A 12,200-nucleotide genomic window follows, 5' to 3' on the forward strand; every position below is an offset into this window, starting at 1 on the left:
AATCCAAGATTTCCTGCAATCAGAATTATAACTTTAACAGATATTCTCTGTGCAGGAAGGATACATCGAGAAACCTCACTTCTACTCAATTTTCTTTAAATTAAAAAAACGGTCATTTAAAGCTCCGGTTTTAGGTTTTGAGTATCAACACAAGAGCTAAGAGCTATTTGACATGAGTGAGAGCGATCATATTTGATTATCAACACTGTTGGCTGTCCTATGAGCCAAATCCACTCAAAAGAACAAAAAGATGATAGGATTCACAATTGTTTGTATGAGAAAAAATAGTATCTCCTATATGATCCAATAACCCGTTGAAGTTGATGAAGCATTCATAACGTGTTCAGTTTCCAAAGAACTATCAGCTCTTTCCTTTAAGCACCACCTAACCAAATCATTCTAGCAAATGGATAATTAAGCTGTATAAGACAGAGATAAATCAAGATTAGGGTATATATAATTCAAGTTGTCTACATTAATATCAACCGACAGTTTGGCCGAGTGGTCTAAGGCGCCAGATTTAGGCTCTGGTCCGAAAGGGCGTGGGTTCAAATCCCACAGCTGTCAAATTAAACTTTTTTTAATCGTTTTGTTAATATTAACACTTTCCGTTAAGTACTCGCGTCGCGCGAGAGGAGCAACGACGTCGTATAGCTCATAATTTTTCGCACTATTATGTGTACTTTGCTCAAGCCTGAAAGAAACAGGACAGTTTTCTCTTTCATCACCATGGCCCGGACCTTCGGAAACAAACCGGGTTTTCACCACCTCCTGACCGGATTCACAATCTCACGACGGCCACTGCAAACCCTAGCCTACGAAGAGCTCCGGCACTCCGCCGACCCAGAACCCTACCGCGCCACCGCTTTTGTCCTCCATGGCCTTCTGGGCTCCGCCAGAAACTGGAGATCTTTCTCTCGCGCCCTCCTCTCCAATATTTCCAACCCATCTGGTCACTCTTCCTCTCTCTGCTCAAGTTCTACTGGTTCCTCTTTTTTGTTCAATGCACAAATTTTGATAATTTGTTTCTTTGCTTGTGTGTGTTTTTGTAGGTTGGAGATTGGTGCTTGTGGATTTGAGGAACCATGGGAGGTCAGCTAAGATCGAAGGTCTGAACCCACCTCATGATTTGGTCAATGCGGCCCAAGATTTGGCTCATTTGGTTAAGTCTCAAGGTTGGGCATGGCCGGATGTTGTTCTTGGCCACTCCATGGGTGGTAAGGTTGCTCTGCAATTTGCAGAAAGCTGTGCTCGTGGTCACTATGGTGGTTCCGCTAAGTTGCCCAAGCAGGTTTTCACTTTTGCCCTCGTAGTTTCAACACTTGTGCTTTCTCTTTGCTGAAGGTTGCTTTATTTTGGCGTAATGTTTAAGTTATTCAAATTCTAGGCTTTCATCATCTGCAATAACCAGAACCATAATAAAACCTAATCATTCAGACCAAAAAAAAAAAAAAAAAAAAAAATCTAATCTAATCATTCTAGCAAAATGAACTAAATTGGCAAGTTTTTTGCTTGTAGGCTGTTGTGCCCTTCCCTGATACAATATGGGTATATAGTGTGAATCAAAATCATATTTTTTCTTGGTGGGTTGGGGAGTAGGTACGACACTTTTGGTTCTCCACGTTTTTTTTGAACCGTGGATGTTGAAAACTTTCCAACCAATGCTTGTAAACTTATAAATTCTTATCATGCGTAGCTCTGTTGAATGTTGCATGGATCATGCCTTAGTTTCCTGTGTTTGGTTTATGAGCGAGTACTGCTTCATAATCTATGTGTTGTCTAATGAACTCAAATTGAAACAAAAGCAAGGATTATCTATCACATTGGTTTTTCATTTTGATACGACTCCTGCTGTCAAATAGGGCCAGCTTAGTCAGTTGCCTAGTGAATTCTAACTCTTGAATTTATAGCTAAAAGGAAACAAAGAAATCATTTAAAAGCTTATGATCCTGTGTGATTGAAAGCTCAGTTCACTTGCACTTAAAAATATTTTTGTGCTCTTTGTACTTTCTCTGTGATCCAGAACAGCTGTGGGTATTGGATTCCATTCCAGGAGAAGTGATCCGTGAAAACAGTGATGGGGAAGTTGAGAAAGTTTTGCAGACATTGCAGAGTTTACCTTCATCAATTCCATCACGAAAGTAAAACCTCTTTCTCCTTATGATAAATTATTTGTTTCTTATTTGTGTACTTGGGTGCTGGAGTGTTTAACTGCCACTATTATTATGGGGTAAAAGGTTCAGAAGTAGGTGTCATTTTTTTTTTTGGGGTCTGAAAATAGGTGTCAGTTAGGTGGAGTTCTTTCTTTGTATGCTACCCCCTTTGGAGATTGACACAATTTCGTACATTGCTAAATTTATTCTGATGCTTTAATTCTCCTGCTCAAAAGTCTCTATAATATAGTGGAGGCTGTTAATCAAAGAAGTCAGTCTGCTTAATAATACTGGTCCATACCGTCAGATTGCTTCACTCAAGCAAGAGTCTTGGGTTCCGTCTTAGATTTACTTTGGTTAAGCTTGACCAGGAGTCTTTTTAAACTCATTGTGAAACTGTTGTTTTTGCGTCAAAGCTTGTTTGCATGATGGAGTTACAAAGATTGTCATATGTCATATAACGTTTATGTTTCCAAGTTTTTATGTGATACATCTGGTTCTTGGCTTCAGGTGGCTTGTGGATCATATGATTGAACTTGGGTTCTCAAAGTCATTGTCAGAATGGATAGGCACCAACCTCAAAAAACAGGGAGATCATGAGACATGGGCGTTCAATCTTGACGGTGTTGTCCAGATGTTCAAGTCTTACCAGTAAATTTCTTATTATTTTCATATCAGTTCTTAGAATTATAAACAATAATTTTTGTTCCCCACCTCCCCCTTACATTTCCATCTTTCTATGAATCCAAAATATTAGGGAGAAGTCCTATTGGCATCTGTTAGAGCAACCCCCAAAAGATATGGAGATAGCTGTTGTGCGTGCTGAGAACAGTGATCGTTGGGACCCGGATGTGATTCAACGGCTTGGAAGCCTTGCCAATCGGGAAGGAGATGGATCGGAGGGAAAGTTTTCAGTTCATGTTCTCCCCAAGTCAGGCCATTGGGTTCACGTGGACAATCCAAAAGGTCTTCTTGAGATTGTGGCACCTAGGATTTCATCCCTTCGACCTTAAACCATAGTTGGATTTTAAAAGTCATCTACCACAGGAGATATAGTGGATTAGTGATTTTTTTCTTATGATTTTACCATTTTGCTGGCACCCAGCACCCTCATGGGATGAATGCCGCTGTGTTAATAATATTGATACTAACTCTCTAGCCTTAAATGTACAAACCTGAGAATTACAAAATTTATGCTTGCATTTAGAGATATATCCTTTTGTATTTCAATTATTCACGTATAATAAGCATTTTTATCACTTGGCTGATCTTTTCCGGCTTTTGGATTTCATCTGGCTCTACATTATAAAACTTTCAACCAGTTGCTAACATGGGAATTTGATTAATTGAGAGGCATCTTCTTCATTCTAAAAACTTCTTTTTTTAATTAATTGGAGCGTGAGATTCAAACTTGAAACATCTTTCAACATTGGAACGGAAAGTGCATTTAGACTAAAGCTAGTCAATTTATTTATTAACTCCACACAATTTGCTAAACCTAATATGGACATGGAGTGTCATATTGAAGTAAAGGCTCTTAACTGCTTCACTACCTAAGATGAACTATTTGAAGGTTCTTCATCATATTATAGAGGGGAAAGGACAGCGAAAAGAAAAAATTTATACATTATGGAGATAAAATATAATTTGATTAAAAAAAAATACTTCAATGAGAAGAAAAAAAAAACAGAAAACAATGGAGGGGTTTTAGAAACATGGAGATAAAATTTATTGTACTGCGATGATGCCTTATGCTTGCAAGCTCTTGATCCAGGAACTCCAATCGATGAACATTGTTCCTCGCACAACACCGGCGGAGGCGGACAAGGAATGAAGTTGTCAACTATTGACTTTTCTTGGCACGGCAAAGTACAAATTGAAAGGTGCCTGCCTTCAACGTATTCTAGTTTTCCATTGTGAGGCAGTTGCGGCATGACATAGATGTTTGTTTAAGAAATTGGAGGTGATTTTGAAATAGTAAATAACAGTGTTGTACATATCAACTGGTGTACATAAATATGCCCCTTTGAATCATCTCTCTTCTGAAAGAATTTAATAATTGAGAATCAAGGAAGAAAAAAAATCAAACCCTATGAAGCAAAATATCCAACCAAGTCGAGCAAAAAACTCAACCTAATGAAGAAAAAAATCAAACTCCATGAAGAAAAAACCGAAAACGAAGAAACCAAATGAAGCAAAAACCTAATCTATATGAGGCAAAATATTTAACCAGTGATACAAAAACAGACCCTTATGAAGCAAAAAATCAAACCCTACAAAAGAACGAAGAGGTTTATGCTAAAACAACCATTTTTCACCACTTTTATTCTATAATAGTCACTGTTCCAAACCCAATGAAACAAAAAACTGAATCCTATAAAGCAAACCATATTGTTAAAAATAAAAAACAAAATTAGTGTTTCTTAATTTTTTTTTTTTTTCAAAAGGTTTTTGTAGTATTTTATTTTATCACTAAAAAAAGAAAGAAAAAGAAAACAAAGTGGTGTAGTCTGGTAAAGAAACTATACAATTAGGAATTAAAAGGGTAATCAGGTCATTTCAGAACCCATGGAGAAACCCTAACTATAAATCATAACAAGAGATATAGCCATCTCATCTCGGCAGGCAGAGGGTTTTGAAAGCGCTGAGCTTGAGCTCCACAGTTGTGAATAACCTCCAAGTAATCGCCTGCTTGTAGCCATGGTAAGCAACTTCCTCTCCATCTCTGCTTTCTGTTGCATCTGCTTCATCCCATTTTCCTCTCTTCCTGATCCATCAGTATTTTATGGTATTTACATTCTATGGGGCTGCCCAGAAAGTGAAAGCAAAATATGAAAAGAACATACACTTATTTTTTCTCTCGAGTTTTCTCCCCAACCAAACACAACATGATTAAACTTTCGTGGTGTATTTTTTCAGAGGAGTAGATTTATCAGCAACTTTGTATTTTGATCTTGTTTATAATATAATTTTCCGATGCGCTATATCATTTCTACTATTGATTAAGCTTAGAACCATTCAATTACTTGTATAAAGTTTTGATTTTTTTTTTCTTCTTTCAATTGGTTTTGTAGTCGAGAAGGAAGACCAGGGAGCCCAAGGAGGAAAATGTCACTCTCGGACCTGCTCTCCGAGATGGAGAGCATGCTTTTGGTGTTGCTCATATTTTTGCCTCATTTAATGATACATTCATTGTAAGCACTATCTTATTCTTCTTGAATCTCGTAACCATTATTACTTCTAGTTTAAGTTATATATAAATTTCTTGTTTTCTAATTGCAGCATGTAACTGACCTGTCTGGAAGGGAGACACTTGTTCGCATCACTGGTAAAATATTCAACTTCTCTTTTGTTAATTGAAATAATGTTTTGGTATTTTTTGCTTTGGAATTGCATGGTTGGAATTCTCCCCAGTAATTTAGTCAACCCTTAATTCATTGTAGAGCTATGTCGTCAAAACTAGTGATGTGTATGAATAATGGGAGCTCAAATATTAATGTATTTGTGTTTTTTTCTTCATTGTTAATGTTCTTCATAAACCGGGCAATTTAGTCCTGGCATTTCGAAGATAATTTTCTTTTGATTGTGCCTGTGCTGTTGCTATAATACCCTATCACCTTTTTCCCAAATGCAGGTGGTATGAAGGTGAAAGCTGATAGAGATGAATCATCGCCATATGCAGCCATGCTTGCGGCTCAGGATGTTTCTCAACGGTGCAAGGTCTGCATGTTTTCCGTCTATTGGTTTTCAGTTGTATACTTTGAATTATATGCCTTGGTGGATGATTATGTCAATTGGCTACTGCATTACCCTGCTTGTTGATGGTAATTTGATATTATGCAGAAAACTGCTTCTTGACTCTTAGTATTGATTTTGTAGGAGCTTGGCATTACTGCTTTACATATAAAGCTCCGGGCTACTGGAGGGAACAAGACTAAGACTCCTGGTCCTGGTGCCCAATCAGCACTCAGAGCCCTGGCTCGTTCTGGCATGAGAATTGGTCGTATTGGTAATTTCCTTTGCTGTTTTATTTCTGTCTGCCTTGCTAAATTTATTATGTATCCAAATCTTTTTTTACCCTTTTCTCCCACTATTAGTTTTAAATGTGTTCTGTGCCTCTCCTGATGCTTTGAACTCCTAAGTGATGTTTGGTAATTCTGGAAATTTGGTCTTATGGCTTTCCTGCTTTTATAGAACCTATGTAAAGCACTTAGAGCTCATGCCTGATATTCGATAATTACTTTGGGTTTGTAGTGTAGAGACACAAACAAAGTCATCTAAGTTAAACATTTGAGGTGCTGGTTTTGTAATTTTCAATCCTGAGTGCAGTTCTTGATTTTTTTTTTTAAATTCCTGTTTTGGCAGAGGATGTGACTCCAATTCCCACTGACAGTACTCGTAGAAAGGGTGGCAGAAGGGGAAGAAGGTTGTGATTGCTTACAATTGTGGTTTTAGCTGGCGATGTGGTTTCTGGGATATTTTTGTTTTGGATAAAAAAATTATTATCAGCCTTGCTATCGGCTCGGATGTAGTTTTAAACCTAGTTAGATTATTGTGCTGGAAAAGGGAACTAGAATTTGATTTGGTTGACAATTATCATTTGAGCTTTACACATCAAATGCTGTTATTCACTTGTTTCTTCAAGGTTTTTAATCGGATGCTGGATTCTATGTTTTGTTCCTTATTGGGCTGAACTGGATGCTATTAATTAGAAAATAGATGGCCACTGAAATAATCATGAAATCTAAACACTCAAGGCTGTCAAGTTTTACGAAACCTTACCGTGTGAGAGGATTAAAGAACAAAAGGGACGCTTACCCAAAAATTCTACTAGAGCAGTGTTAATTTCACTACCTTGTGGTTGAGCAGGACATACAATTACTAACAACTAGCTTCTCAGTCCAATAGTAATGTTAGAGACAAATTAAATTCTCCCATTTCTCTCTACACGTTGGTGTGTCGAACTTGATTGGATTGTTTCAATTAAATTGAAAAAGTGACCGAGTCATTGTTCGGTATGCTAGAATTGTTCGGTATGCTAGAACTGAACTTATTGTGTTTTATAAGACCTTGTACGCATTACATTGGCTCATTAAAGTCCGGGGGATACCATGATAGGAATAACTGTTAACCTTATTTACTCATAGCAAACGAAAAACTGCTACATGAATTGTTGTCCAAAAGTTTAGTGTAATAAAATGGTGTCACTAGCAATGTTGATCACTTGAAGAAAAAGAATGGTTCTAAAAAGAAAAATGTTGAAATCTAGTGCAAGTGTAGAATTCTCAAAATAGGGCTCAATCCAGATTAGTTACGCTTCTAAGCAACCGGCCCAACTACATCGGGTCCGTTCGGGTCAAGCCCTGTCTCGTAGCGAAATGAAACCCTAGAAACAAAGATTATAAAACCCTGACGAAGCCATTTCCGCCTCTCACTGAGTCTTAGACGTGGGCAGCGCAAGATGCAGATTTTCGTGAAAACCCTAACCGGGAAGACCATCACTCTCGAGGTCGAGAGCAGCGACACCATCGACAATGTCAAGGCCAAGATCCAAGACAAGGAGGGAATTCCACCAGACCAGCAGCGTTTGATTTTTGCTGGCAAGCAGCTTGAAGATGGCCGCACCTTGGCTGACTATAACATCCAGAAAGGTCAGTTTTCCTTTTTCTTATCTGGGTTTTTGAATTGATTGGTTTGATTTTTTTATTATGGAGTCTAATTTGGGTGCTCTGTTTGATTCAGAATCAACTCTTCATCTTGTTCTGAGGCTCCGTGGAGGTATTATTGAGCCTTCTTTGATGGCTTTGGCTCGCAAATACAACCAGGACAAAATGATTTGCAGAAAGTAATGTTCTTTTTCACCTCAATCTGTTTGTTTATGTGCAAATGATGTGATTACTGATAACTTTTTGGATTTTCTTGTTGTAGGCTGTTATTCATTTAGTTCTAAATTTTGATTTAGAAAACTTATGGGACAATTACTTAGCCTCCTTTTCTGATAATGTGCAATTGAGGTTATACTTGTCCCAATACAAATTTCCATTCTCTTAACTTTGTCAGCTGGGCTCAATCACTTGCAGCTGATTTTCATGAGTGGGACATTATTTTGTCATTATTATATTTACTTTGTAAACCCTGTATATCATGGCTATGTGAAACACTTGCGGCATTTTGGTCCTATAGTTAATTGAGATTTGATATGGGAATGGGGCAGAGGAAGTTGGCTTAACCAATTTAAGCTAACCGTTCGTGATATTAATTAATTTCTTTTTAGGATAGGAATATATTCGTAAATTTGGTTCCAATTTCTTCCTCCACTCGTCAGATTTGTTGGCTGGATCCATTTTGTGTGAGTTAAACTTGTGGGTGAGGTGGGGTATCATTCTAAGGTTGCGTCTGCTCATGAGCTTAACTTTTGGGACAATTACTTAGCCTCCTTTTTCTGCTGAAATGAATTAAGGTTATGCATGTTACAACGTTTATTCCACTCTTTAACTTTAACAACTGACATAAATTATTTTAAGTTGATATCATGGGTGGGTAAAAATGTCAGTCTTGTTAAATTTTCTTACTAGATTTTGGCTAACCAAATTGTGTGAAAAACTTTCCGCATGAAGAGAGTAGAGGTTCATGTTGAATCAAATGCTCTATAGTGTTGCACTTATGTTCAATGTATGGTATTGTGGCTTCCAATTTTATTTCCATATTTCCCTGATTGGTCTTTCAACACTTGATGTTGTATGATTGTCCCACGCGCATCTAATTTTATATATTTTCTGGTTTTTTAGATGTTATGCTCGGCTGCATCCAAGGGCAGTGAACTGTAGGAAGAAGAAGTGTGGCCACAGCAACCAGGTACTTTTATCTTTCCTTGGACATGTTTAGTTTTTATTTATTTAGCATTTGAAGTTTGATCAGAGAATTGCATAAGTTAATGATTGATATGCTTAGGATCCCTTTTTGTTCTAAACTGAAGCTGTCTTTTTTTGTTTTCTTGCAGTTGAGGCCAAAGAAGAAGGTCAAATAGACTATTGTTCTAGTAATTTTCCCCTTGTCTAGACTGGAGTTTGAATTTTGCAATTCGGTTAAGTCATTTGCTTTGTATTTGGAGTTAAACAAGTGCAGTTTATATTAAGATATATGAATTTTGGGATAATTTTGGTCTCTTGGTTTATATTTGCCTTGTTATCTGGTTTCCAAATGCTGCTTGAATTTTCCTTTCGGTCGAGCTTTGTGTGATGTGAATGCAGCTAGGTTTTTTCTTTTCCTTTGCTTTGTCAAGCCTCTGGCCAGTTTCATTTTTTTAGCCGTGGCATTGTTAAATTTCCAATGTCAATAACCTACCTAATTGAAAAGGAAATGTCAAGTCTTTATTCGGTCGTGTGTAAGACTTGGGATGTTCGATGGTTTAGATGTAGCGAAAATTACATTTCCCTTTTGGTTTATGTCGATGCCCGAAAGAGAACTGAAGGAAATGTTTTCTCTTTGGTGGTCGTCATTAAGTGGTATTATAATCCATTTGCTCAATTTGAATGTCCGATGAAGAGCTGGTTTCTTACTAGTTCCAACTGCTCCTAACATCTGAGACTCACCCGTTTTTCCCTTCGCTACTCAGCCCTTTCTTTTTACCCGTGTAAGTTGTATTTGAGTTCTCCTGGTGCCTCAATCCTTACCTATTCCATTTTGTTATGTTTTATCGTCAAATTCGAGTACACTTTTTTTTCTTTGTTACATGTTCTGCATGCTCTATTAGAATCTTAAACCTTTGCAAATGGATGGGCCTCAAAATACCAAGAAGGAAAAGCACAGGCCCTTCCAAGATATTTAAAAAACTCGACGCTATATTGTTAATAGAATAATAGAGGATGCGTATATTAATATTGGTAGAATGCATGTTACACGGAATAGTTTAATATCATGGAGGAAACTTAGGAAATGGAATCATGGTGGGATAACATGATTATACACGTGATTGTATTACGTTACTACACTATAATTATACATGGTTATAATACACGTGATTGTATTACGGTACCACACTATAATTATGAAACGAATGAATAGTTTAATATCATGATGGAAACAGACAGATGGATATCAGTTTCGTATTGTGATTTTCTGAATCAGAGACTTGGTATCTATTCCTTTACCATAGAAATTTTCAAGGAATTCTTGGGGCGTGAAGTCTCGATAAATTGGCGGGTTGTGAGGTGAGACAAGCTCTGGAAGAGGGCCACAGTAACCATCTTCCCTCCATTTGGCTAGGTTGAAAAATATCACAATTGAAATCCGAGATTCCTTCCTGGAGTTGGCCAGCACTCTGTGCTGCACACTTTTGTACCCCCCATTTGAGATTATCTGCAGCCTCACCACAAACACAGAGTCTTATTTAGACCCAACCAAACTTTGACAAAATTAATTGGAAGTGTTATAAAATAATCTGGAATATGTGCGAATATTGAGCTGCACGTAAAGTAGATGAGACACAGTATTTAACGAGATTCGGCTATGCCTTCGTCCCCGGAGAGCAGCAGTAGTAACTTTTCCACTATGTAAAATAATAGGGCTACAACTTTAGAGTTTACAATATGTAAGGCTCACTAAATTTTCTCTCTGCTCACTCACCCTATTTCTTCCTTCTCTTCCTCTTCTCTGCCTGACTCTCTTTCCTCTTCTCTTTCCTCCTTTCCCTTTCTTCTTCTCTTTCCTCCTCTCTTTCCTCCTTTCTCTTTCTTTCTTTCCGTTTCTCTCTTTCTCTTCTATCTTCTCTCCATTGGAGGTGCAAAGGCACAATCATGTAATATTTATAGGCAAGGAAATGTGATGCCCGTGAATGTGCAATAACTTCATGCACCAAATAGTAAGTGGGCTCCACTACTTTATACTTTACAACACTCCCCCTTGGAGACCACAAATAATATGTCAGTTGTGAATTCTGCAGAAGCTATAATGTGTTGCAATCACATTATAATCAGTGTACTCACTGAGGTAATTTATGCATATTAATATTGAGTACAAATTTTGTGCTTCAAGCACATGTCCTTTAGGGACTTGCTTTATGCAATGTCAATCATCTCAACGGATTTTGTTTAAAAAGGGGATTAAACTTTATGACACATTATATAGCTTTTACCCAGCTATTTATATATCTTTAGGAAATCGCTTCTGGCGATATGCTCCTTGCATTTAATAACCCTTAAAGATAATATGTTGGTCTCCGTAATTGTGTAATAAGGGGGGGCACAATTGAATCTGTAAATATGGAGAAAACCCAACATTCCTTGTTTCTGCCAGAAACATTGTGGCATACAAAGTAGGTATATTCCCTTTTATTCCAAACACCCAAGTATAAATTTCAGTATTAACAAATTTTGGGGTTCGTATTGTGGGTTTGTTCTTTCACGTTCATTCTTATCTATAATGGAATTACCTCGTTCCATTTTGGCCAATAATATTGTCGACATTTAATAATTGAACGTGGTTCCGATCAACACAGCCCATTGATGATTTGAGTAGCTACTCCAAAACCAAAAATTGTCATTCATCAATTCATGATCTCACCATTCTCATTTGCATGCGCATACATCAATTATAAGCATTTCTTTGCTTTTGGGTACCCAAGCCACTTCAGAGGGCTTTTATTATGTGAGAATGTGGATTATAACCTCCAATGGAGCGTTATTTTATAGTAGGGCGTGGATAATCTCCATTTAGGGAGTTGGAACATTTAGAACCCATATATCTGTCATGCTGCAGGCATGCCACAGATTAATACATACATGTCAATTAATTTATGGGACTTTAACCCATATTATGGGACTTTAACCCATATAATTTGCTACGCATTAGGCGTGCATAATATCAATATTGACATGTCAAAGGATTGTCCTTTCGGGACTTCAATCCATATCATTTGCTACGCAACAGGCGTGCACCCATATTGATCACTGCTATACCCATATTCTGTTCTTATGGGACTTTAATCTGTGCAGTGTATTATCAATGTATCCAACTTGCAATCTGTAAAATTTGCGTTAATAATTCATG

The 12,200-nt window shown here is 37.4% G+C and overlaps 4 protein-coding genes and 1 non-coding gene across 5 annotated transcripts in view; 4 read left to right on the forward strand and 1 right to left on the reverse strand.

The window, feature by feature from the left end:
* TRNAL-UAG lies at positions 488–567 on the forward strand. The gene has a single exon. It is a non-coding gene; the product is annotated as a tRNA-Leu (tRNA).
* On the forward strand, positions 644–3,412 carry LOC18769400 (protein ABHD11). The gene is made up of 5 exons (XM_020568296.1): positions 644–952; positions 1,053–1,291; positions 2,029–2,141; positions 2,664–2,804; positions 2,911–3,412. The coding sequence occupies exons 1-5, from the start codon at positions 676–678 to the stop codon at positions 3,164–3,166; spliced, it is 1,026 nt and encodes a 341-aa protein (XP_020423885.1). The 5' UTR covers positions 644–675; the 3' UTR covers positions 3,167–3,412.
* LOC18769564 (40S ribosomal protein S14-3) lies at positions 4,732–6,834 on the forward strand. Its single transcript, XM_007202661.2, has 6 exons — positions 4,732–4,856; positions 5,228–5,347; positions 5,436–5,481; positions 5,788–5,873; positions 6,033–6,162; positions 6,519–6,834. The coding sequence occupies exons 1-6, from the start codon at positions 4,854–4,856 to the stop codon at positions 6,584–6,586; spliced, it is 453 nt and encodes a 150-aa protein (XP_007202723.1). The 5' UTR covers positions 4,732–4,853; the 3' UTR covers positions 6,587–6,834.
* Positions 7,574–9,329, forward strand: LOC18769762 (ubiquitin-60S ribosomal protein L40). Its single transcript, XM_007202692.2, has 4 exons — positions 7,574–7,804; positions 7,896–7,998; positions 8,942–9,008; positions 9,154–9,329. The coding sequence occupies exons 1-4, from the start codon at positions 7,615–7,617 to the stop codon at positions 9,178–9,180; spliced, it is 387 nt and encodes a 128-aa protein (XP_007202754.1). The 5' UTR covers positions 7,574–7,614; the 3' UTR covers positions 9,181–9,329.
* Positions 10,044–12,200, reverse strand: part of LOC18770035 (1-aminocyclopropane-1-carboxylate oxidase homolog 4) — a 9,679-nt gene continuing 7,522 nt past the window's right edge. The window contains exon 2 of the mRNA XM_007204416.2: positions 10,044–10,511. Within this exon, the coding sequence (XP_007204478.2) occupies positions 10,251–10,511 (261 nt within the window). The 3' untranslated portion in view covers positions 10,044–10,250. The remainder of the gene's footprint in view (positions 10,512–12,200) is intronic.

The sequence above is a fragment of the Prunus persica genome, chromosome G7, assembly GCF_000346465.2.
Source record: "Prunus persica cultivar Lovell chromosome G7, Prunus_persica_NCBIv2, whole genome shotgun sequence".
In the NCBI taxonomy this organism is placed as follows: Eukaryota; Viridiplantae; Streptophyta; class Magnoliopsida; order Rosales; family Rosaceae; genus Prunus; species Prunus persica.

Coding starts and splice junctions, on each gene's coding strand:
- LOC18769400 (XM_020568296.1), top strand. CDS start 676: ATGTGTACTTTGCTCAAGCCTGAAAGAAACAGGACAGTTTTCTCTTTC. Junction 953..1,052: donor CAATATTTCCAACCCATCTG/GTCACTCTTCCT, acceptor GTGTTTTTGTAG/GTTGGAGATTGGTGCTTGTG. Junction 2,142..2,663: donor TCATCAATTCCATCACGAAA/GTAAAACCTCTT, acceptor TCTTGGCTTCAG/GTGGCTTGTGGATCATATGA.
- LOC18769564 (XM_007202661.2), top strand. Junction 5,348..5,435: donor CATTTAATGATACATTCATT/GTAAGCACTATC, acceptor TTCTAATTGCAG/CATGTAACTGACCTGTCTGG. Junction 5,482..5,787: donor GACACTTGTTCGCATCACTG/GTAAAATATTCA, acceptor TCCCAAATGCAG/GTGGTATGAAGGTGAAAGCT.
- LOC18769762 (XM_007202692.2), top strand. CDS start 7,615: ATGCAGATTTTCGTGAAAACCCTAACCGGGAAGACCATCACTCTCGAG. Junction 7,999..8,941: donor GACAAAATGATTTGCAGAAA/GTAATGTTCTTT, acceptor CTGGTTTTTTAG/ATGTTATGCTCGGCTGCATC. Junction 9,009..9,153: donor AGTGTGGCCACAGCAACCAG/GTACTTTTATCT, acceptor GTTTTCTTGCAG/TTGAGGCCAAAGAAGAAGGT.